Source organism: Botrytis fragariae (assembly GCF_013461495.1).
Source record: "Botrytis fragariae strain BVB16 chromosome Unknown tig00000161, whole genome shotgun sequence".
In the NCBI taxonomy this organism is placed as follows: domain Eukaryota; kingdom Fungi; phylum Ascomycota; class Leotiomycetes; order Helotiales; family Sclerotiniaceae; genus Botrytis; species Botrytis fragariae.
Window position 1 is genome coordinate 367,796 of NW_023500998.1, and position 24,165 is coordinate 391,960.

General features: G+C 43.3%; 8 protein-coding genes across 8 annotated transcripts; 1 reads left to right on the plus strand and 7 right to left on the minus strand.

Moving 5' to 3' along the window:
* Window positions 1-895: 895 nt before the first annotated feature.
* On the minus strand, window positions 896-2,978 carry Bfra_009275 (putative spindle poison sensitivity protein scp3 protein; the record flags this gene model as incomplete). Its single annotated transcript, XM_037339621.1, has 5 exons — window positions 896-2,422; window positions 2,474-2,544; window positions 2,606-2,618; window positions 2,685-2,719; window positions 2,783-2,978. The coding sequence occupies 5 exons, from the start codon at window positions 2,976-2,978 to the stop codon at window positions 896-898; spliced, it is 1,842 nt and encodes a 613-aa protein (XP_037189671.1).
* Window positions 2,979-8,003: 5,025 nt separating this feature from the next.
* On the plus strand, window positions 8,004-8,672 carry Bfra_009276 (uncharacterized protein; the record flags this gene model as incomplete). The annotated part of the gene is made up of 1 exon (XM_037339622.1): window positions 8,004-8,672. The coding sequence occupies one exon, from the start codon at window positions 8,004-8,006 to the stop codon at window positions 8,670-8,672; it is 669 nt and encodes a 222-aa protein (XP_037189672.1).
* Window positions 8,673-8,710: 38 nt separating this feature from the next.
* Bfra_009277 (uncharacterized protein) lies at window positions 8,711-9,173 on the minus strand (the record flags this gene model as incomplete). Its single annotated transcript, XM_037339623.1, has 2 exons — window positions 8,711-8,747; window positions 8,857-9,173. 2 exons carry the CDS (start codon window positions 9,171-9,173, stop codon window positions 8,711-8,713), a joined length of 354 nt encoding a protein of 117 aa, XP_037189673.1.
* Window positions 9,174-10,962: 1,789 nt separating this feature from the next.
* Window positions 10,963-12,082, minus strand: Bfra_009278 (putative tbp1-interacting protein tbpip protein; the record flags this gene model as incomplete). Its single annotated transcript, XM_037339624.1, has 2 exons — window positions 10,963-11,487; window positions 11,645-12,082. The coding sequence occupies 2 exons, from the start codon at window positions 12,080-12,082 to the stop codon at window positions 10,963-10,965; spliced, it is 963 nt and encodes a 320-aa protein (XP_037189674.1).
* A 1,262-nt stretch (window positions 12,083-13,344) lies between these two features.
* Bfra_009279 (putative chitin synthase activator protein) lies at window positions 13,345-16,507 on the minus strand (the record flags this gene model as incomplete). The annotated part of the gene is made up of 4 exons (XM_037339625.1): window positions 13,345-13,356; window positions 13,412-15,680; window positions 15,808-15,991; window positions 16,405-16,507. 4 exons carry the CDS (start codon window positions 16,505-16,507, stop codon window positions 13,345-13,347), a joined length of 2,568 nt encoding a protein of 855 aa, XP_037189675.1.
* A 2,445-nt stretch (window positions 16,508-18,952) lies between these two features.
* Window positions 18,953-19,726, minus strand: Bfra_009280 (uncharacterized protein; the record flags this gene model as incomplete). The annotated part of the gene is made up of 1 exon (XM_037339626.1): window positions 18,953-19,726. The coding sequence occupies one exon, from the start codon at window positions 19,724-19,726 to the stop codon at window positions 18,953-18,955; it is 774 nt and encodes a 257-aa protein (XP_037189676.1).
* A 486-nt stretch (window positions 19,727-20,212) lies between these two features.
* On the minus strand, window positions 20,213-21,073 carry Bfra_009281 (uncharacterized protein; the record flags this gene model as incomplete). Its single annotated transcript, XM_037339627.1, has 1 exon — window positions 20,213-21,073. The coding sequence occupies one exon, from the start codon at window positions 21,071-21,073 to the stop codon at window positions 20,213-20,215; it is 861 nt and encodes a 286-aa protein (XP_037189677.1).
* A 1,613-nt stretch (window positions 21,074-22,686) lies between these two features.
* Window positions 22,687-23,655, minus strand: Bfra_009282 (putative acetyl xylan esterase protein; the record flags this gene model as incomplete). The annotated part of the gene is made up of 1 exon (XM_037339628.1): window positions 22,687-23,655. The coding sequence occupies one exon, from the start codon at window positions 23,653-23,655 to the stop codon at window positions 22,687-22,689; it is 969 nt and encodes a 322-aa protein (XP_037189678.1).
* Window positions 23,656-24,165: the final 510 nt, after the last annotated feature.

Consider the following 24,165-nt stretch of genomic DNA (forward strand, 5'->3'; position numbering starts at 1 on the left):
GATTGTTCAAGTAGTAGGTTTGTTTATTCCGTCGGAGAATTTGGAGGGAAAATGGGTTGGTTGAGTAGCAGGGCGAAGAAGTTGGTATAATTGTAATTCGAAGCTTTTGGAGATGGCAAGGTAGCTATGGAGCCGCGTTGATGGAAGCAACCTTAAGAAGCTTAGTCATATTTTATAACCTGAGGCGGGTCAAAGCTCATTCTAAAATCACCATCTGATTGGTTTCCATTTTTGGGTTATGTGTAACTTCAACTCATACAATTATTGGATAGGTATTACATCCACCGGGACATCTATTCTCTTCTGTTGCGTATCTGGTTTATTTTGTTTACTCGTGAATGCAAGCCAATCAGAACCAATGAATCACTCACTCACAATCACTCACCCACAATCACTCACAGTCAGGATACTCATCATATCATAATCTACAAACTCTCATTGCCATTCTTTCTTCCTATCATTCAAAACCATTCTAGTATGTATGCAGTATTTGCAATGATCTTTTGCCTTTTGCTTTGATCAGATTACCTCATAAAAGAACTCCCCGCTTCCCAAATGAAGAAAAAGACAAAACAAACTCCCATATTTCCCAAATTTCCGTCGTTACCCTATTATGCAAAATCGCAGAGAGAGCGAATGAACTTTGTGATCAACTCCAGTTGTATTATAAGAAACCCCAAGGTCAAACTCTCTATGATACAATCGTAATATGTTCGGAGATATGTGTGCAAGGAAGTCGGGTGTTGAGCGCTGGTGTCTAGATGTGAACCGAATAACCAAGGGTACATGAGAAGTGAAATTCGCAATTCGATTTATGTATGATGAAGTCCGAAAGATCCAATAGTTAGTTAGTTAAGCGATACTGCGAATTGAGCCCAAAAATTGACGGTCAAAATCATTGTCCACCAAACATTCCATCAATACCACTGCCGTTAGTCTTATTTGCTGGAATGGTTCGACCACCACCAATAGCGGCTAGACTTGGGCTCTTGTCACTTCCTGCGATGTTCCAAGGACTGCTTTTCTTTTGACTTCTTTCATCATCATCCATACCTTCCATGTTGAAGACAAAATCACCTTGTTCCTCATCAATAGGTGTTGTAAATCTGCCACTGCCACCAATACTACTTGAGCTAGTTTGTCGGTCAGCTGCAAAAGGCGATCGACTTGAACTTGTAGGAGTAGTTGCAGTACGCGCAGATGATGATGAAAGAAGGCTGGATCCGCTACCAATAGGCTCAGTTCCGGAAAGACGAGTTCGTTGGAGTTGCTGAGAAATCATAGACAGAGGGTTATGACGTGGAGGAGACGCAATAAATGAAGATGCATCACCAGATGTATTAGGTCGAGCAATTGCTCTAGAGCCGGGACTTGCTCCTTCATGAAGAAGGGAGTTACGAAGAGGAGAGCCGACATGTCCAAATACTGACGCTCGAGAAATCTCTTCTTCCTTGGGTTTTGATTGAAAGTAAGCATTCCACCTAGAGGGACTTCCGTTTGATGGAGAACCGAATTTTGTCGGGGTATCATTGCTTGGGGTGTAAGATGTAGATCTGATCTCATCGTAAAATCCTCGAGATGGCTTGGATTCGTCATAAGCAGCTCGAGAATTTCTTCTAGCTTTCTCTGCTGGTGTCATAAGATCATTGAGAGATTCTGGCAGTAAATCTTCTTCAAAGTTAAAAGCCTCACCCCAATCTTGCTCCTCGCGTCCCTTGGGAACACTTGCTGATATCATCTTTGGTTTGGTCGATCGTTGAGAATGCATAGTGCGCTTGCCAAAGTATTCTTCGGATGGTGGAGATGATGCAATCCCATGGAATCGATCTCTAGTATCATCTCCAAATGCAGAGCTGTGTAGGTTTCTCAAGGCATCTGATGGTTTTCCCCCACCGACTGATGATGCTGGAGGAGAATCGATACCAAAGGTCGTGGGAACTGAGGATGCTATCTTTCCATGTCTTGCAATCCACGAAACACCACTACTATCGAACGAAGCTGGCAAAGGAGCATCCAACACACTCAACCCCTTGGCTGCAATTGGCGAAAGTCCCCCACCAAATCGATCCATTATATCATCTCTAGGTGATCCATAATTCGATCCGGGATGTGACGCATAACTCGCTTCGATCGTAGGGATACCGATATCAATACCTTGTTGTCTGCCAATCATAGGAACGAATCCATCCTCTTGTGTTGCAAAAGGTGAGTAAGGTTGACCATATGGTGAAGGTGGTACACCTTGAGCTCGAGCAAAGGAAGTGGTTAAAGCCGAACCTTGTCCATGATATGGATCGGGGTTTATTCGTCCTCCAATGTTTAGTCCCGGGGCCATCGGTGGCATATTTTTATTGTAATTGATTCGTCTTCCGTCGGGGAGAACGTGTATATTTGCGCATTTAGGTCCGAACTTGCAGTTACCCTTCGCAGAAAGTTAGCATCCTGACCTCACTTTATGAATAGAATGTAATACCTTTGAGAAGTATTTGCAGACATTATCAGTTGTGCTAGCTAGATCGTGACTAAAAGGACAAGCTTGACCAGCTGTAGATTACCTATTAGTTGAAGGCTCCGGTGATGATATGCTTCAGGATATACGACATACCTTGACAAGTACCCTAACAATTCTCAACCATCAGCAACTCGATCATTTCTAGTACATTAGAAGCTTGAACTTTACTCACTTGTCTAAAGAATTTACACGGAACATGGCCGGTATCTATGCAAAGCGGCATTAGTAACTTCATCACCACCAAACTCCCCGGAAGCTTTCGATTCTTACTTTGTCTAGTAGGAGGACTTCTCGCAACACCATCTGCTCTAGCAGAACCACCATTGATAGGACCCGATTGACCATTTGGAATACTTAAGCTACCTGTGCTCATATGACGAGGATATTGAGTGTTGGAGCTGCTTCCATTTCGCATATGCTGCGGCTGCGGCGGTTGTGGCGCTCCGTTACCCAACATTGTATCCATGCCCGAAATCTTTTTGGATGGGAATGGAGAACAGAAAAATGGAATGAAGATATGATTGGAAAATTTATGTTGTTGTTTAAAAGAGTTGGATGCGGTCGGCGGGGTACAAGACAAGGTGAGGTGGGTGGTGGATGGTGGGGGGGGGATTCTTGATCGAGGGTCGTGTGTGGTGAAGAACGAAAAGAAGGATGGAGGTTCAGTTAAGAGTAGATTGATTGATTTGATTTTTAGCTTTGGATTTCTCTCTATCTTAGCCTCGTGGAGAAAAAAAAAGAGGCGAGAGGATAAGGAAAGTTTCAATAGTGGAAAGAAGAAGGTAGAAGGAGTAAAGTGGTAATTAAGTAGTAGTAGCAGTAGTAGTAGTAATAAGTAATAAGTAAGCAGGTTCTTGTTTTTGATAGATTTCTTATTCCTTCATTTCTAATTCTTTCGAGTCCTGGTCTTGTTTTGTGTTGTCTGGATGTTGAAGAAATCAGATACTAGGTAGGTAGGTAGGGAGGTAGGTAGGTAGGTAGGTAGGTAGATAGGTAGATAGTGCAGGTAGTTTGATTTGTGTTGTTGGTAGATATTTTATCTTCAATTCATGGGAGATCAAGTATGATAGGTAGATAGATAGATAGATAGATAGATAGATAGATACTAGATGTGATATAATATGAATGAAATGTGTATAAAATGATGTGTGCAGAGTCCCTAGCATGAGGCAAGTCTAGTATGGGGCAAAGATGGCTGTGCAGCATAGAATGGCTGTACCGGTATTCAATCCATCTAAGGTTAAAGGTCTCGAGGCTGAAATAGCTTCCAACTTCTGACTTCTGGGGAAAAGCAAGCCTTATTGTAAAAGTCAACAGAGCAACAATGAAACCTTGAATCAATAAATCAATGAATTAATATTTTCTTATTGTTCTCGAGTCTCGATTGTCTTGACTGACAAAGAAGAGAGTTTCGAGTTTCGAGTTTCGAGTTTTGTATTGTATTGTATTGTAAGAACAAGTGTGCTTGGGTATGGTCGTGCGTTTTGGTGTCATATAAAAAGCGTGGTTATGGGGGCACGCCGTCTGTATCCCCAGTGTGTATCTGGACTAACGAATTGCATGTGCGAGGTAAGGAGACTCGAAGAAGGTGTCCAGGAGATGTCAGACCGCTTGTTGGTGAGGTCTTCTAAAGATCCCAAGCATGAACTATGAGGATAAGGTTCAAGATTGATGGATATAGCGCAATAGATATTCACTCATTGACCCCCGGTCCGCCTGATGATTGCGCAAGAATATACTTTGGAGTCGAGGAGGAGGAGGATGGGGGTACAGTGTGATAACCGAGGATCTGGGTCTGGGCCTTTCTTGCTTTCTCCTGGTCTCCTCTCCAAACTTATGTGATGGGCCGTTTGGATCTTTCTGGACGGCATTCAAGCGAAACTCATGTGACCATGAGATATCATATGTACTTCAGGACAATCTCGGAATAACAGAGGAATGATCTATAATAACAACCAAGATTCTCATACAGATTCTATCGAACTTGATTATTGGATAGAGTATGATGATTCACATAAAGTTCCGGGTGGCGGCGTCTACCTACCCAGTACCTACACATCTCATCAACCATCTCACCGTCCCAAACAGGAATCCGGTGTCTGAAAGCGCTTTAGCAAGAAAACAATAACAAGTCTCACTGATTAATTCCTAGTTGACATTAATACAACACAACACATCAAGTCTATCTACTAGGTACCTACGCAGGTACGAATGATGAAATCCGAACCCGTGACTTCTCATCTCCAGCAACAATATCATCATACACCCAACCACCTCTTCAACTCCTGATCCAAAATATGAATCAATTTAATCAATTATTACCAGGTACGTATATACTACCTCAGTAGATACTAGATACACATCCTATTCCATGCATCCGTAATATTCGCCCTCCATCATTCTTTCCAAAGAAAGTCTCTTATCAGCTGCCATCCATCCAAACTTCTAAGCTCGCCTCGCAAGCAAGTACCCTTTCAAAATGCATACATCACCATCATGTCGCAAGCCGATCAGCCATGCAGAAAGGATCCAATTCTATCTTCATCAAGTAAGACATACATAGCATCCAAACAAGAATAGAAAGATCGATCAATATTCCCACCGAATCGGATACCCAAGTAAACCATCACTTGCGACGGTAGGTCAGAATCGCCTCGCCGCTGATAGCGCGGTGGGTGTGATGTTTCAGAATTTCCATACGGATACGAAACCATCATTCATTCATCCATCATCCATCACAGATATCTATCCCATTCCATGGATTCCCATCATGGGAATTGGGGGTTCGTGACCAATGATTCATACGTTTGATCCCTTTCCTGGATCGATTTGAGGCTTTGCCTATCGGTCTGCATACGTGAAGCATGCCCTGTACAGAATACACACATACCGCCTATCCACCTACCTAGGTACCTATCTGCATAACCGTATAAACGAAGAAGCTTAAGAACAATGCAAATACTCATCAAATATCATCCCATCGTATCCGAATACCTACTAACATCATTCATTATTCATTCATGCATTCCAAAGCACCGAGAATGGCGGGAACCCAGGTATCAGATGATATAAATCCCATCCAAACCTTATTAAACGAGCTCGATTTCTCCGAAGCGATATCGATATGTATAGCCAAGTAGATGGTAAGTAATCCTTCTAGATGTGTATATGTGCTTCTTTACAGATACCTACCTAGGTATATGTTCAAACAAGCAACTTCCCAGCCTTAAACCACACTGCCAAGAATCGTCCAAAACAAACATATCATCGAGTGCGAATCATCAGCCACATCTTTTTCTCAATCTCAATCTCAATCTCTTTCTCACTTCATCATTCACTCATCATTCACCCCATCTCTTTATCTCTGTACCGGTATGGATCCTATTCAATCAGCCGCTCTAGCCACATATCTATCCATCCACGACAAAGCCTTCTCCAGTATGTACGGTACCGATATCATGTATCACATGTCACACAATCCACCCCTCACTGTCTCATCTCATCCATCCCTCCATCCCTCCATCCCCCCATCCCCCCATCCCCCCATCCCCCCATCCCTTCTTCAAGCCCCCCAGCCCAGTCCAGCCCAACCAAGAATCAATAAATAAAAAGATACTACTCTAGAATCTAGTAAACGAGAAAAGAAATAAAGAATGTTCATGTGGATGGTATCACACATACACACATACACACCCACACATACCTATCAACCCACCTCTATGGAGGCAATTCTCCGGTGTGATATCGGCACTGATATCGGTACTGATGATCGTATATCTAGATATCTATCGGTTAGATCAGGCCAGGTCAAGTTAGGCCGGGGTGGGCTGTACAATGGATAGGTGTGTAATATATGTACGTACAGAGTAGGTATGGAGTAGACATGTATACCTATGTCTTACAATAAGATGACATCATCGGACACAAGGACTCTACCGGTCTCAAGGTCTGTCTCGATATCAATACTGCGTACTTTATGGTATATACTACCTCGATAGGTAGGTATCTGTATCTCGACTTTTGTTTTATCTGCTTTTAATTTTTCTTCTTTTTTTTTCTTTCGTTATTCGCGATATGTATACACACATGATCTCATACAATACTGAGTAGGTCGGTAGGTATGAGAATTTGAATTTGGATTTGGATTGATTGGAGGGTCTCTAACCTTAATAATGTTGCGGATACTGTGGATGATGGTTGGATGTTTGTGATATCTGCGATGGATTGATGGGATGCGTAAAAGTACTCCAGGAGAGTAAATCCGATCAACCCAGATCAGATATCACAAAAACAGAAGAAGAAGAAGAAGAAGAAGAAGGAGAAGTTCTCCGATTCTTAATCTAGATTTGAAATTTCTGGTTCCCTATATTATATCATGCACATGGAGTTATGGAGTTTTAAAACCATGTAGATACATTGATATTAGTAACTATACACCAGATTCGAAACCCTTTTCCGAGTTACGGGACGGGAAGTAGAATGCAGAATGTACACCGGCGCCGTTGTGGTTTTCGCTTAGGAGGAGCCGGGTCATGAGGATGTAAGTAATACCTAGGGAGAGATGGTTAATGTTTACACCTTATCATTCCGAAATTTCGGGAATCGTTGTTGCATATCATATCATATCATATATCCAAGCTTATTCATGGCTAAAAATTTCTTGGGAAGAGCTCTATGAAAGTTGAAACTTCATTCGCAGATGGCTTGGTAGCCCTTCTTCTTATCGGCATTCTTATATTGGGAGGTAAAGTATACGTGACCTCTGATTGGTATGTCTCTTTCAAGTGCCAGAAAGTCTATGAAGAAACAAAGTGACTAGATTGGTGACAGTTGATCAGTCATCACGTGTACAGAACTATATTCGAGGCTAAAACTAGATTCGTCGTCATAGAAAGAAAGAGAACAGATATATACATTTCATACATTCAATTTCCTTCACTCCTACTTTTACACATAACAGAAATTCATTCCTCACATACTCAAGAGTTTCCATTGTGTAACACACTACCTAATACCCATCACAATGAATCCCTTTCGAAGGCTCCTTCTCCTATTCCGAAAGCCTCAAAAACACACTCCTTCACCGCGACCCGATGCCTTATTATCTTCCATCCTGAAAGATATACCAGTAGAGATCCTCTTACATATGATGGGCTTTCTTCCTCTAGAATCCGCAGTAATCTTTTCCCTTTCCTGTCTACAACTCAAAGAAAAACTCGGAAGTGTATACTTCTCAATAATAGCTTCCTCAAACGAACACACACTAGCACTATTAAATCTTATAGTCCTCGATCTACCGAACTGCGTTGCTTGTTCTGCCTGCAATCGACTGCACAATATGGAAAATTTGCTCAGATATTGCTGTATAACCTACAGTGCTGGGAATACAACACGTCGGTACGACGGGTTACGTCTTCCAGCTTGTGTATCTCAGGATCGGGGGAGATCTAGTAGTATAGTTAGTAATTTATTTGGTTCAACTGCGGTCAAGATGGCCTTGAAAAGAGCGCATCAGAATCCCGCATGTACGGAACTGGTGACGATGATGTCTAGTCCGAGCACGAGGATGATTAATTGGGGCAAGTATATACGACAATATAGAGAAGACTGTCGTATTATGCAAGGACATCTGATGCATCGATTGCAAAGTGTGTTTATTTCTGATGGCCGTGAAAAGCAAACCGCGTTTCGAAGTCCCTTCGCTCCAGCAGAGAACATATGTACGCATACCAGACTTTCGCCCCGTTCTTTCTTGGATGCTGTCGGATTTGGGGTGATTAGATGTGAGAAATGTCCTACGGAATACAGGATTGATATTGTGTATTGCGAAGGTCTTGGATGGGGGAGGTTCTTCACCAGATGGATAGACTTGGGATCTGAGCTGGAGGGGGAATTGTGGAGTCGACATCTTCCGGCGAAAGAAAGAACGCAAATAAGAAGATGGAGAGCTCTGTTTGAAGGGAGAGTTAGTGTTAAGACTGACATGGCATCTCAAGATGAAATGAAGGTTCCGCCGAACGTTGGAGAGTTATGTTCTGCTTTCGAGGGTAGTAAGGACTTCAAATTCGACTCACTGTTGACACCGGAGAATAAAGCCGTGTTCTTGCAATTCAGAGAGCTATACTGCAGAAAGGAAGTTAGTTCAAGAAACAAAAACTAGATGGTTGCAGAGCTTGTCTTGGCTTCACCCAAAGGTTACTAGTCACCGGCACTGCGGAGAAGTGCAAGCTTGACGCTGGTGAGAATTATATTTGTGATTAGTAAGAATAGGATAAGGATAGTGATATTAGTTAAAAGAAAGTTAGTTGCCGTCGTCATCGTCGTCGAGAGAGAGTCTCTCAAACTCATCGAGGAGTTCGGAGAGAGGGACGGTTGTCCTATCCTGGGCTTGGACAATGGTGCCAAGACCAATGACCTCGAGGAGGCGGCGGATGACTCGAGCGTCAGCCCGAAGTCGAACAAGCTCCACCATTTCTGGCGAGCCCTCTGCGAAAGGAACGCGGGGAGATGGTGGTGGCGGTGGTGGCGGAGGTGGAGGAGGAAGAGGCGGAGCCCCAGGAAATCGCCAACCCATTCTGTCAAAAGCGAAAGGGTCAGCAAAAAGTGCTGCCAGAACAGTGAAAATGGTGGCCACAGTGACCATGAAGATTTCGTAACTCATTGTGATATTGAGACAATATCAAGAATAATTTGTGCTTTGATCAAGGGGGTTGCGATTCATGATTCAAAGAGAAAAGAAGAGAGATGAAAGAGAAGAGAAGAAAAATGAACAATAAATAGAGGACTTATCTCTATCACTCTTTCCGATTTTATTGGTATTGATATCTTGATTGATGGATGTATACGGAATGAACGATCACGATTTGACGATATCATCCATCCTTCTTGCCTTTGCAATTGACATCCCACCCCCTCCTCATGGCTCGGTATAGGTATGAGCGATTCAAAGTTTTGAATGTGTTTTGAACATTGGACACGTTTTGAAGATTGTCTACACTTCAAACATTGAATACATTTTAGACATTGAACGCATTTCGAACCTTGGATAAAATTCAAAGATTTGATACATTTCAAACACTGAATACATCTCAAATACTCACCTCATCTTAGATATCCAATCCATCCTGAAGACTGAAACACTTTTGAACAAATATCGTCAACGTCCCTTTCTCATTATCTCTGATCTTCCCTATCTACTTACTCGCCTGCTCTCTTCTAATTCACTCATATCATTCAAGTCTTCATGATCCTTCTTTTACTAATCTCCTCAATATCCTTCTTCCTTTCCCATCTACAGCATCCCAGCAATGCAACATACAAACCAAATCTCACTCTCATCAACACCACCACTTCCTCATCACTTTCCTCTTCAACTTCCCGATTCTCATCTACTCGAACTACCTCACTTCAACTTTCTCGTCCTCATCTTTATTCTTACAAATAACAAACTCCATGACTGTCAAACTAAATCTCTATACTCCCCGATCTTCCACTATCCAAGCAGAATTTACACAATCGAAATTTCCCTCGTTGCCTCTAAGTGACCATCTATCATTTGCCATCTAAGATAACCTACCCAATCCAATACATTTAGTCGGTACATCCAGCCACACGTATAATTATCAATAAACTTATAGTATCAGAATCAGTATCAATATCATTAGGATTCATTCTACCTCATACCCCCAGTTTCTCATCACACCCTCATCGACTCTTTGATCTCCCCCGCCCCCCCAAAAGTCAAAAAAAGTCCGAAGAACATCCATCCCTATGAAACAGAACAGAAGAAGCACGCCAGCATAGTTCATCCTGAAAATGTGACTCTCAACAAACGGCATAGTAGTAACAAGCGAAATCCGAGAGAGATAGCAATATCGTTGCAACAAGATATCTATGTGAACACTGCACAGCTTTTGTTATATCGAAACTATCTAGTATCTATCTATAGCTACTCGGATAGATATTATAATTTCGAACAACCTCAATCTGCTCAAAGAAAATCAAACAAGCACACCAAGAACCAAAAAGGTGAAAAAGGATCAATATATATATATATATATATATATCGATGGCTCGCTGATTTCATCCCGTCTTGATATTTCAATCGCTTGTTTTTGGAAGGAAGAAAAGATGTATCACTTGTCGTCAATATAATAAGGGTTTATAGAATAGTCATCTGCATATCATTGATATGAAAATTGACTTCCTATCTTTGCTTCATATGTCTACAGCAGCGATTCTGAAATTAGCTATGTATTGGACACTGTCCGACTTCATGATCCATAGATGCTATTCGATATCCCCCAGTCCTGATCTCCTCATTTGTTTTTCTGAACAAAGCATCTCTGGTCTTTATGCCCATCCTATTCACATTCCCAGATCTACCTTCAAGCAAACCAACAAGCAAACCTCCCCCTTCCTCTCTTGAGCATTCGATCCACCCCATAAAATTACAATACTCCCTCCTCCTCTCCCTCAATCCCCGCCTTCTCCCAAACATCCTCCCTCGACATCCCTTCCAACAACATCCCCTCCACCCCCTCAAACCCTCTCTTCCTAACCCCCCTCATCTTTCCCCAATATGCAAATTCCCTCTCCACCCTCTCCACCTCCTCCTTCCTCACAACATCCTTTCCCTCCCTCAACTCCCTCAATCTCTCTTCCTTCTCTCTCTTCCCCTCCTCCAATTTTTCAATTTTATCTTTCAATTCCTGAACCCCCATTTCTTTTTTCATCCCTGCAAGTTGTATATTCAATTTCCTAGCATCCATTTTCAATTCTGGTAAGCGACCCTGCAGATCTTGAATCTGAGAATCCATTTCTGCGAGTTGTTCGGGGGAGAGAGAAGAATTGGGATCTTGGAGGGCCCAGTATACCCATTGTGAACCCTTTCCGTCGCCATTCGTGCCCTTTCCATTAATGAGACCGGAGTTGCAGAGTTCTTTGAGGAGTTTGTCGGTGAGAGTTTTGGTCACCTGGGGGGGTGTTGGTTGTTAGTATTCGTCTGTGGTTTAAATGAATGGCGGATGTAGTATGCAACAGGAAAGAATAGAAGGAGCATATGAGATGTAACGAAATGGGATGAGGTAATGAGACGAGATAGACGCGACGAAAAGGGAGACAGATACATACCTTCCCATGCAAATTTCCGCTAATATCCCCCGCACTAAAAGGTCTATTCTCCCTACTCAAATACTCCAACAATACTTCCTGTGCCTCGTCACCCGTCACAGCTTTTACTTTCTCCTTGCCATCTTTACCCATAACTTTAATATCTTTCGCTTCCTTTATTTCCTTCGTCTCCTTAACTTCCTTAATAACACTCTTTCCTTTCACCTCTTTATCTTTAGCAGGGACCTTTTCCTTAACAAAAGCTTTGGCTTTAGGAGGAGCTTTAACTTTCTCAACCTTCTCTCCTTTCTCGACTTTAGGTTTCTTAGCTTTAGGTTTGACGGGTGTAGCAGAGGCGGTAGAAGGAACAGATGCAACGGATGCGACGTCGAAGTTGTCATCTGGGGCGGGAGATTCGGTTGAGCACTCAACGAGAGACTTTTTGCGTTTAGGTGGCATGGTAATGATTGTTTGAGAGTGATGTTTGAGGATTGAAAGTCTTGGTTATCAGGGTGAGTGGTATCTAGGATGGCCGAGTTGTGAAAATGATTGACGAGTAGTTGTATGCGTAGTTATCGCGAATGAAAGATATAAACGACTTTTAAGTCCAACTGGCTGTAACATCAAAGTCTTGAGGTAAAAAGAAGATAGAAGAGACGGTCGACTCCCACTTTTCAATCCACTTCAATTCTTCTTACACCGACAGGTCGATTGACGCAGCTGTGCCAGAATCGCGCGCAAGATAATGACCACGAAAACCAATATAACCGTATGAAAAATAACCATCAAATGAATAAAAATTTCTCTCGAAGTATGGGCCGACATGAATTCTCAGCTTTCCCTCGAAGGCCGACAAACCTCTTTCAAATCTCAACCCCACAACCTCAAAACCACAAATGTAACCAGAATGAGAATAACAACGATTTTCAACTTGTCAATAATCAACAGCCAGTCGATTCCCATAAACAGAATGGAAATGCGCATTAAATCTCTCTCTCTCTCTCTCTCTCTCTCTCTCTCTCTCTTCTTCCTCTCTCTATATCAAAGGCGGGTGGCAGAGTGTAAGAATTCAAACTCCACACTACCTCAACCAAACAATTTCAAGACGATAAAAGCGACCGTCGGAAGAATGAAATCAGATCCCAATGTATCAATCGTTGAATCCCAATAATAGCGGAAAAAGAGAATGGAGATGCGCGTTTGATCTTTTCCTCTCTCTCTCCAAACCACGCTAACCCTAATCCATCCATCCATCATTCTGAACCCTCACTTCACTTCACTTAAGTCACCAAGAGAAGATAGAAAACATGCTCTTTCCGAGGCAAAAGGAAGAAGGAAATAGAGAGAAAGCAAGAAAGATAGAATGCAAAGAATATTATGTAAAGGGTATCATATTATTTCTACTAAGAAATGCGTCTCTTCCTAGTTCAAATGCTATCTTTAATCCCCTTTTCCAGCTACCTTAGATACCACCTATCAAGATTCTTCCATCTTTACTTACTATAGAAGCCTAAATCTATTACGCATTGCAAGGTCCAAACTATCTCCAAATCGAACGAAATGCATATTACTTAAGTATATGGCTATGCACGCACCCAATATATATATATGCGCAAAAACTCATGCTCTAATCAAAAAAATCATTCACAATGCTGGTTCGCAAATGGCCATGCTATATAAATCCCCTCCAAATTTGAATCCCTTAGAACTATAAAGCGCAGTTACATAACGACCTACAAAATTATTAGTAACCATGTCGAACAAAGCTATAATGAATTGAAAACTTACACAGTCGCCTTCACTCTTAGTTTGTGGAATACCCATTTCCTCAAAAGTGGCAGGTCCCTTTTTAGCGGGAGCAGATGGTTTTGGTGGGGCTGCAACCGGAGCAGGAGCGGGAGCAGGAGTAGCAGGAGCTGACGAGACAGAAGATTGTCTCGAGTCTTGCGGAGACATTGGGTTACCAATTGGCTTTCTGCTTGCTGTAGAGGAAGTAGCAGAAACTGGTGTCATAGAAGCGCCTCGTGGTGGCAAGACGTTCTGGCCAGGTCCTGGTCTGGAACCATATGCAGATTGTTGAGACTGAAACGACTGGACAGATTGTGCAGTTCCAGGCCTTGATCCAGAAGTTGGAGGTCTTTGCTGTGGATTCTGGTAACCAGATTCGAAGCTCATTGGAGGAATGTTTGGAGCGCGGCCGGGTGATGGATTGCGACCTTGCGAAGGCATTTGACCCATAGGAGATGATGATCGTATAGGCTCTGTGTTTTGATGGGTAATTCCCAAATGAGGTGGTTGTTGCTGAGAGCGAATACCAAAAGCAGAAGATGGTCGGTCTGATGCTGGGTTTGAACTTGAGGTTGACGGTCGCAGTCCATCTTGTGGAGGATATCTCGGAGATCTGGGAGGGTTACCATTACCGCGATGACCAGGACTGATATCATCCTCTGGATATGGTGCAATGGAGATTGGACGAATACCCGCAGGTGCACCCTTTTTAACCTTAGGCTTTTGACTGTGCACTGGAGGAGTTGGTGAGGAGTAATCTTCTGCCATGGTTGGCATAGGTGGAGCATTAGCTTGCGTAAATCTCTCCGGCCTGGCCCCTCTTCGAGAACCGTGCGTTGACTTGATACGTTGAATCGCCGCTCCATGGTCACCCTTGGAAAGTGTGTGGTTCGCTCTGATGCTATCGATTCTTCCAAGAGCATCATGGTTACCGTGCTTGGCAGCCTTGTCATACCATTGTGAAGCTATTTCGAGATTTTTCTTGACATACATTCCAATTTCATAGAAGTAGCCCATAGCGAACTCAGCTGTAGCCATTTCTGTCTCGGCCGCGCGTTTCGCATATGTATAAGCCAATTCTTCATTCTTCTCGAAGATACCCTCATAGCCACAAAGGAACCATTTACTGATGGCCATATCGGCTTCGGGCTCTCCTTGTCGGGCAGCAAGGGCGTTATAATGTAAAGAAAGTGCAGGGTCAAATTCGCAGCCAAACAGACAAAGTTCGTAAGCTTGAGCCATCTTGAGTTGTGCTTTGGCAAATCCGAGATAAGCGGCCTTTTCTACGAACATTTTGGCTTCGTTTAAATCATACGGTAAATATTCATCAGGCATGGTAATGTTTGGCAACTCTCTAGCGAGTAACATTCCATAAACGTAGGCACCTTGAGGGGCATTCTCGTCCGCCGTGTCGGCTGCAAATTGGATCAGATCTATGCCTCTTGCGTAGTCTTGTTGCATGCCACATTGACCGAGTAAGGTAGCCATTCCAAGCCTATAGTTTGCCGCGGAATCCTTCAAGTATACACCTCTTTGATAATGTTCAACGGCCTTGGTAGGGTTCATGGTATTCTCGAATTGCATTCCGATTCGGTATTCAGCTCGAGCATATCCTTTTTGTGCAGCTCGCTGGTAACCTTGAAACGATTCCTTTTTATCCATTCGATACCCAAATTTACCAAACTCTAACCACATCGCCTTCATAAATTCTGCCTTTGGATGTTGCTGTTCTGCGAGGAAGTTGACGATGCTTATAGCATCAACTCGTAATTGATGTTCAATCTTGGGTGTTGGGGCTCGCGAGTCATCGTTCTTTCGCTCGTAAGTAGAACTGGCTACCTCTACCCAAGACAACGCATCCTGAGCCCATGCCAACTGCATTTCTGGGTCGCTAGACTTCAAAACCATGGGTCTAGCTCTCTCCAAAACTTCCTCTTTATCTTCATCCGACAAAGGTACATTCTGACCTGCGTTTCGAGGTTTTGGAAATGGTGAAAACCTCGGGGAATCAGGCTGGACTCGTGGCGTACCATAAGGCCCCTTCAAATTCTGATATATAGCCGCATTTGTATGTTCGTAGTTCGCTGTGTAGCCCGGTCCGCTGTTTCGATTGCTATAGCTCGACCGCGGCGATTCGCTGGTGTGCTGTGAATTGTCATTATACATTGATTGACTAGAAACACCTGAATGTGAGCTTACTCGTCCATCTGAATTGAGTTCCAGATTTGCAAGACTATCTTGCATGTTATGTGGTACCTCTGGCATGATTCTATACTTCTCATTAATGGGCGTCCATCCCACCTCGATGTTTGTCGGATGAAAGTGGCAGAATGGGCACACCATAGCCATACACCATTTTCCTTTCTTAAATCGAACAATGAAAAATAAAACCGTACCTTTGTGGCATTGGAGACACTACATTAGTAGTAGGCATATAGAAGTCGTCCCCTCCTGGGTAGAAGTTCGCCCCCAGATTGGGGTTCTGTTGATACCCCCCACCATAACCGTTCATATTGTTATTAGAATTTGGAGTTGTAGGATTATTTAGACTGGCACCGCGAGGAGGAGGCTGATACGCTTCTAAAATCGAAATAGGATTATTAGCTAGATTCCAAGATGTTTATGAAGATGGTCCAAAATTTGCGACAGCAAAGTCGTGGCAGATATTGTGAATCTTATGAGTGAGTCGCAAAGAGACAGAAATAAGAAAGCTGCGAATGCGAGCTGGGCTGGTATGTAGGATTACTATGTACGTAGTGTCACAGCCGGACATCAGCGGAAAGCAGGCTTGCGACTATGCCATGCGCCCCCTCCCGGATGAGCTATACAAGGGCAAATCTGGTCATAATCGATTATACTTTTTTCTTTTTTTAACTCCTCCCGAATTTGATGACGTTTGATTTGAAAGCCATGTCCCCTTTCGTATTGTATATCCGATATTGGTATTGATATTGAGGTTGGAATAGATTATAACAAAAAACTTTATAACATACCTTGTCCGGTTGGTGAAGATTGTTTCCAGCCTGCGCGAGCAGGTTGATATTCCCCATGTTTCTCTTCATTGTAATCATCGTAAGCGCCGTTGTAATATGACATGGTGGTCTTGAGATGATAGGTTTCCGAGGGATGGATATCCTGCAGGCTTGTGGCGGGATGATTTTCCTTGGAATGCTGGGTGAGTTGAGTATGTATGGTGCTCGCAGAATGTTTCAAGCCTTTACTTTTCAGAGATGATTCTTTTCCCCTCCTGCTTTCGACAACAATACGATTTAAGAAAGAGTGTTCGAGAATTTCCAAGTTGGATTATCAGGAATTTTATTACACGGCAATGAGTAAAAGGAAAGAAAGAAAGGAGTATGTTTACCAAATCGCGACTCGCGAGCAAAGCGAAAGTAGTTAATATGTAGAGAATCAGTACTCCGTACGGCATACTTTTTTTTCGAACTTATTCATTCATTCCCCTGTTCTACTTTTTTTCCTTTTTCTTCCCTGATAAAATGATTCACTGAAAGACCCCCTCTCTCTCCCCCTTCCCCTTCCCCCTCCCCCCGAGACACCCAAAACAACATCAACCAAGGTCCAAGGAGATTTCACCAACACAGGCGCAAATGAGATGAAATGGCTGAGCGTTTTGGTGGACAGATCGTGGCAACATGTGGATCTCATCCCAAGATTACCAAGAACCTTCATCTCCTTCTCAATTTGCCTTTAAGCATATATACAACGAATACACGCGGCCATTTCGTTATTGGGTAAATCTCCTGAGACAAGTATTATTTATAGGAAGATAAATTAACCATTTTCATTTCTTTGCAACATTCAATATTGAAGCGACAGGAAGGTACTGGGCAGCTGAGCTCGTTTACCTTTTCTACAGCAAGACAATTCCGACGTACGCCATCCCGCAGTTGCATCGTGATCGGGGCTTCGGGTCTACCTTCTCTTCCTTCTCAGCTTCCATCAATGAGAGGGGAAAAGAAAATACCCCCTTCCAATTATCTCATTGTTTAGGTAAAAAAAATGCTGATGGAACAATATGCTAAGCTTTGATCGACACAGGCAAGATATGTCCAATATTCCACTCTTTGGGGATCTACCCATGTTCTCTTCGGAAATTTGACCCGACATGAAAACAATCGAGCATCTCGATGCGAACCTGCGATGTCATGCTCAACGGTGTTCAAAAGATGCTTAAGGCTGAGTATCAGGCTTCTTCCTTCGGCATAGCGAGTCGTACGAAGTAAAGCCTTACATCTAGGATAAACAGCTCACCATTGAGGCTGGGGAATCCTAGGGCTGACCCTCAATCACCCCTCTCGCCGACTCAAGAACCGGTTGCTGCATGAAAATCCACAGCATGTCATTGAGATTGAAGCTAAATCAATTAAAGATAAATCTGGGTCGAAATATATCAATGCAACTAACTCAGTCCTTGGTTTGGGCCCGGCCCAAGTGGAGCTGTCAAATATTCGAGAACATTGCAGGGATTAGATGATATATGAACTAGTGATTTCGGCTTGAACGGGTGCGTATTGCGTACCGACGTTGAGAGCCAGATTCCTTGTTGGAAAATTTTAGAAGAAAAGGGGGTGGAGATTCAATGTTCGATTCGATACAAGCCTGACAAAGAATTGGGATGAAGACACAAAGAGAGCCATTCTCGTACCTGAACAGATTCTACAAATGTTCATCCGAAATCATACTCTATGGGGATATACACTATTTTTTGACTTTTATGCATGATTTTCGGGCTGCTCCTAGAATGCGGGGAAAAGCTTTTGTTGATCAACAAAAGATCAGCTCCATACGATAACTTTCAAGGAAACGGCGAGCTAGTCACTCCTGAATCTCCGTACGTACCTCAAGTAGCCATCCCAGAGGATACAAATAACATTGTGAAACACAATGGGCTAGACGTATAAGTTTTGTCTGCCCATCGTTTCACACATATACCACGCTCAAACGTCCTATCTCGATGCAAATAATTGCGCTTCTTAGAATCACCCGCACGATGTTCGGAACAAGTTTCGTATGCCCGGTAGTCATAGCTGTGGACGATTTTGCTGGCGCCCATTCACCACGGCATGACTATAGCTATGATTGTCAATACAGACATTGCCCAAAATGTGGTCCCTGAACTTGAGGTTGAGCTATCCTCGCTTTGTACGGACAATTCATATAGTCTCTTAAGGTATTGGCAACAGCTTACTTATCGACAATGAGAAGGCAGATTTCCAACACTACCCCCCAATCAATCACCACCACAAACCACCGAACCCTCATCTCCACATGTCAAATATGCAACAAAGATTTAGAAAAAGCCCCCTGGCATTTCATTATTTCATCATGGTTGGCGCAATGTCTTCTATCTCTGCATAATATCAACGCACTTGCCATGAAGCTGCAAGTAGGCAGTGCATAATCACTTGATTCAGAACATGTTGTGATTGTTTCTTTTTCATCATTACTGACAGTATTTCCATTCAGAATTGTGTAAATTGTTTACTCTTCTTCAAAAGATGAGGCTTCACAGCCCCTCTTTCAGACCCTTTCCCTACCATATTCTCTACCCACCCTTACTATACCCAGCAACTCCCCCTTCTCTTCCCCACATCCATCTTTTCCAAACCGTATTTCGAGCTCTTCAGTACCAATCTCCCTTATCCTCATATTTTGCGCCCATGTTATTGATAAGTTAATCCCCGCATCTGTGCCTCGAAAAGTTTCTGTACTGCGTGATTTCAATGTCAACGCAATAAACTCTCCTATCAAATTCCAAGCAACTGTTCTCCACCCAGCGAAACACATGTAGACCATGAATCCCAGCGTCGAAATGGCGTGTGTTAAAAGAAGTGACAATGCTAATTTCGTTGTGATTCCACGAATCCCATAGCTATAACCTCTGCGCCAAATCTCAAACTTCCACTCTAGCCAGCCCTTAGGGTGCTCGGGTTCATTCCTCAATGAGGCTAGTCGTCTCAAAGTGCTATTATGGTCAAACAAGAAATTATCATCAGATATGACGCTCTGGGAGCCATAACGCGCAAGAGCATCTGTCATGAATACACCAGCATAAAGTGAGATGAAGCCTTGGATATCAGCAGTACTGCTGGGTGGAATAGGCTTCCCAACTAGAAATTGATTAAATGAAAGTGTTCCATTTGCACCGAGAACCATGAATCTGTTCAGTAGATCTTGAATAAGGGTGGCATTAGGTAGATTCTGCGCGGGTGCGGGCGCGGGAAAAGTAGGTGTGGCATGCATACCACCGCTAAAATTGATGGCTGGAGCCTGAACTCTATTTTTTTGAGGCATTGTCCCATTTATATGGCTTACAGTCAAATGTTATGTTAAGTTCTGCGTCAAGTGAACTCCTGGTACCACTATGTTCGCAGATGCGGCCCAACCAGGAGTAATGTTAATGACATCGCTAAATTTTGAGCGCCCTTTCTTTGTCCGCTCTTGATATGCGTTTTTTAAGAGGCTTCGTAGCCCTGAGAAGGCTGTAGAGTCAGTGAGATTATCGTTGATAATATCGCTAGTTGTAGGCTCATATTTCACTCGAGTTTGCAACCATCTTGCATCGAATGTACACGGTATGATTAATGTATCCTGGACGATAGACCAGCCCGTCCCATTGTATACACGTGTAGACGTCGGAAGCATAAAGATTCCACCGATAGACGCGGTTCCGCTATAGTTTTTGTATAGGCCAATCCAGGTTAGATCTAAGTCTTGCTAGTTCCTGATACCGCTCCAGGAGTCCTTTGGCACTGCATATCCTATCTTTTCGTTTAACTTCTATGTATTCTTCATGATTCCATGTAAGAGAGAAAATAATGGAGCATCTGCTGTATCGTTACCAGCGCTTTTAAGATTACTCTGAGCATAGATATTGCATTTGACCTGAACAATCGGCTGCTTTAGGGTAGTGGTGGAATGAGACAAGAACTTGGGTTGTGAGATGAAAGACTCATAGGCTGCCGCCAATTTTAGGTCATTCCATACCGCGCCCACGGCGAGCTGAGGCACAACTGATAATGAAGTTGTGGAAGAGTGACCCGAATCAGTTCCAGCCGAGGTAAAGGGATTGTGCGTGTTTGTGTATGTGTTATAAAAAGTCATGTTCGCTGCTTTTCCTTTTAGAACATTAAAGTCTTGACTGTTTAGCCAAGTGTTGATATCTTGCGTTCCACTGGCCGGACATACGAAATTGGCAGATGAGTCTACGTAATTGGAACAATTGACCATCGAGAGCGGTGGAGCCAGTGGTTCTAAAAGATTTATTTGCCATAGCTCGAATTTGGTTGGGAAGCGAAATACCAGCGTGTTATTGGTCATTTGCCACCAATCGAGATTGGTACACATAGCAATAGCAGAGGATGGTCCAGCAAGAGCTGTAAGGATGGAACAGAACACCACGAACAGGGCAAAGAGATAGATGCTCAATTTCCGTCCGTGGGAACACTCAAACGATGACCAAAATGACCTGCGGGTGAAGAATTTAAGGTTTCCAATCCAAAGACCAGCACCTAGTAGCCCAAAGGGTATATCTTTGGCCTCAGCGAGCATGAATACAATGAGATGAGATACCATGTAAGCCACAGAAGAGCCGATCCAGAGTTCATGAAGCTTGGCCGCAAATTGAAGGCTATTCAACATGGTATTTTGCCATGTACCATTAGCTGTGTGTCCCTCCAATAAACAGATTTCACATTCAGATACACCAAGCTTGCGGTAGTAGCCAGGGGCAACTCAAGAAAGATCAAATCGAGTGCGATGAATTTGCACCTGTTGTCGAATACAAATTTGGCAGATTCCCCCGGGTCTGGATATTTGGAAAGATGATGAAATCTTGGGAGCTTTGGTCGGTTTAAATTTATCCATCTGGGAAGAGGTATACGAAGAACGAGCGACTTCTGCTGGGACCTCATGATTGATTATGATTTGACTTTTCAGGCAGGAAGGATGATGAGAGCTCGAGAGGCTATGTGAAGAACCGTCGGGATTACCACCTGAGTTTTGTGATGCACTATGTAATATGTGCTAAAATCTAGAGGAAAGACGCCGGCGAGATATTCGGTGTGAATAATTCAGCTTTACGGATCAAAGGGCATCAGTTTGTAAATTTGAGATGGATACAAAATTATATCAGAGATTGGCGCAAGGCATCGTCCACAGAAGTCACCATATAAGTAATTCTTTCTCACTGATATCAGCATAGTTTGTTTGCGACGGAACGTGATAGTTCAACAAGGTACGTCACCCATCGAAACATCAAGCGCAAAATTGCAGGAAGAAATGACATCCCATAATTTGCCAACCTCATGTCAAAGAAGTTGTGATGATAAATAGGACAAGGCAGAAAGTTTCTTCGACGTTTCTACTGTACATCGCATGCGAATCTTCAAGCCCTCGAAGCAAGATCTATTTTGAAACAGGCCCCATCTCCGTTTTTCGGGCACATTAAAAGGGTATCACCTTTCACTGGTGATCAGCATATATTAGGATACATAAAATCCTATCTATGGGCTAGACCGATGTTTCTCGGAAACAGCGACTCGAATACCAAACAAGGATTTCTAGGGGTGGCGATTTGGAATAGCAAACCGCCTAATGGCACATGTAGCTAATTTGCATCATTGAGATGAGTATTAGATGTGATAGTCTAGTTCGGGGAACTGTATCGAAATCCCCACATGCATGAGTGTTTGCTAGGATGCTGTTGTTAGAATTGAGTTGAACTTGCACACCATCAAAGAGAAATAAGCGTAGAATATGATGTTTCATGAAGCAAAGGTTGTTTTAAAACTCTGCTGTATGCACAGTACTATTTGGGTCTATATATTCTGGATCACAAGGCATGGTTTCAATGGGTGGTGGTGTAGGGTAACAATACAGGAGGTGAGGGAGGCGTAGTCAATATGAGCTCATCACTGCAGCTAGATGAAAACGACATTTAATACAGATGGGATTTTCATGAAGAAAAGGCAATATGGAGTGGTTTCTATATTGACGCCGATGGTGCAGGAAGACGTCACGAATGGGATTTCGCCCCCTCATCCTCTCGCAAGCACTGCCGAAAAAAGTCATTCTCGCTGCAACAAGTCCCCTTGGCGCACTCTGCAGGTTCCCATGCGATTCAAAACTTTCTCCTTGCTTTTTTCACTTGCTCCTTTCCCATGAACTGGTAAAAACTGTCAATAATAGCTATTTTCACTACAATAAGCCCCTTTTACACACTGGGTAGATCTATGATACCCCGGTCCACCATACTACCCATAAATTTCACCCTTAGCTCCCGCCGTAACTCTCGAGTAACACGAAGGCCCGTGACATTTCAAATCGAAATAATCAATCACCACACTCTCATTCGTCGGAATATTATGCGTCACTCCCTTCGCACTCGTAGCTCTGAATTTCGTCCCATAATCCCACGTCGTCCAATTCGCATCGGGCCAGCTCAATCTCGTCGTGAGAGGAGTTTTCGATTGACCGAGTACTGTCGTCCACTCCTTGATTTCCTCCTGGAGATTCTGTGGATAAAGTATCGTATCGTCTGTGCCATGTAGCACCCACATCTTTGGTCTAAATCCCTTGTAGCCTGGATACGCAGCCTGAACAATACTCTTCCATTGCGACCCTGTCTTGATGATTTGGCCCGTGGCGCAGTCGTTGGACCAAAGATCTACGGCACTGCTGTTTGCGGCAAAACACCCTAAAGCCACACCCGCCCATGCAGAGCCCGCGGCGAAAATGTCAGGGTAAGCACCCACTAGTACATTCGTCATCATTGCTCCCGACGAAGTGCCCATCGAGAACACGCGATTGGGATCGGCTTTGTAGGTCTTGAGCACATATTTGACCATATTTACAATAGCCAAAGAATCTCCTCCGCCATTGTGAGTAAGTGATGCTTTGGAAGAAACGTCCCAGCATTGGTCTACGGAATTGGGAGAGTTGGGAAAAATCATGATGTAGCCGTAAGTGTCGGCTAGCGTTGCGAATTGTGTGCCGGCAAACGCATCTTGCGCTGTTCCATGGCACCAATGTGGATTGACGAATATTGGGGGATTGGGCGCGAGTTTGGTTGGAACATAGAGATACATTGTAACATTTGACGGGTTGTAGCCAAAATTGGAGACAATGGTTAAATTATTGGCAGCACCGGAAGCTGTGGGTATCATATAGATAGTAGCAGCAAAGGCAACTAGGCCTCTCCGTACTAAGTTGAAAAACACCATGGTGAATTGAGTTGGTAAAAGAAATCAATACATGCACTGAAGCTGCCAAACTGGGGGATAGGCTACATGTATATATAGGCCTTGGCTTGGTATGACGACAAAATACAGGCTAATTCTGATTGTCACTTGACAGCTCATAGATCGTAACCCTGGTGTAGAAATTCTCATTCCATTCCTAGGTATATAATCCCTATTAGAAGAGATGTAGAAATCTTATCGGACATCCAGATTATGCAGCATATTAGCCATCAGAATTTCCGGCACTAAAGTACCCCGCAATTTATCCCCGGCTGTTGTAGCCGAAGTATTTATCCGTATGGAAGGCATCACATGGCTATTTTCGATGGCTAGGAACGAGATTCTATCAGGCTCAAGCCAATTGGAATTGGAAGAAATATATTGCATCCCACTTGAAAATTCCGGAAGTCAACTTCCATGGCCTTGAGTCTCGCAAGTCGGGTGGAAGTAGGTTCAACATAGCCACATATCACAATGATGGAAATGATGTGT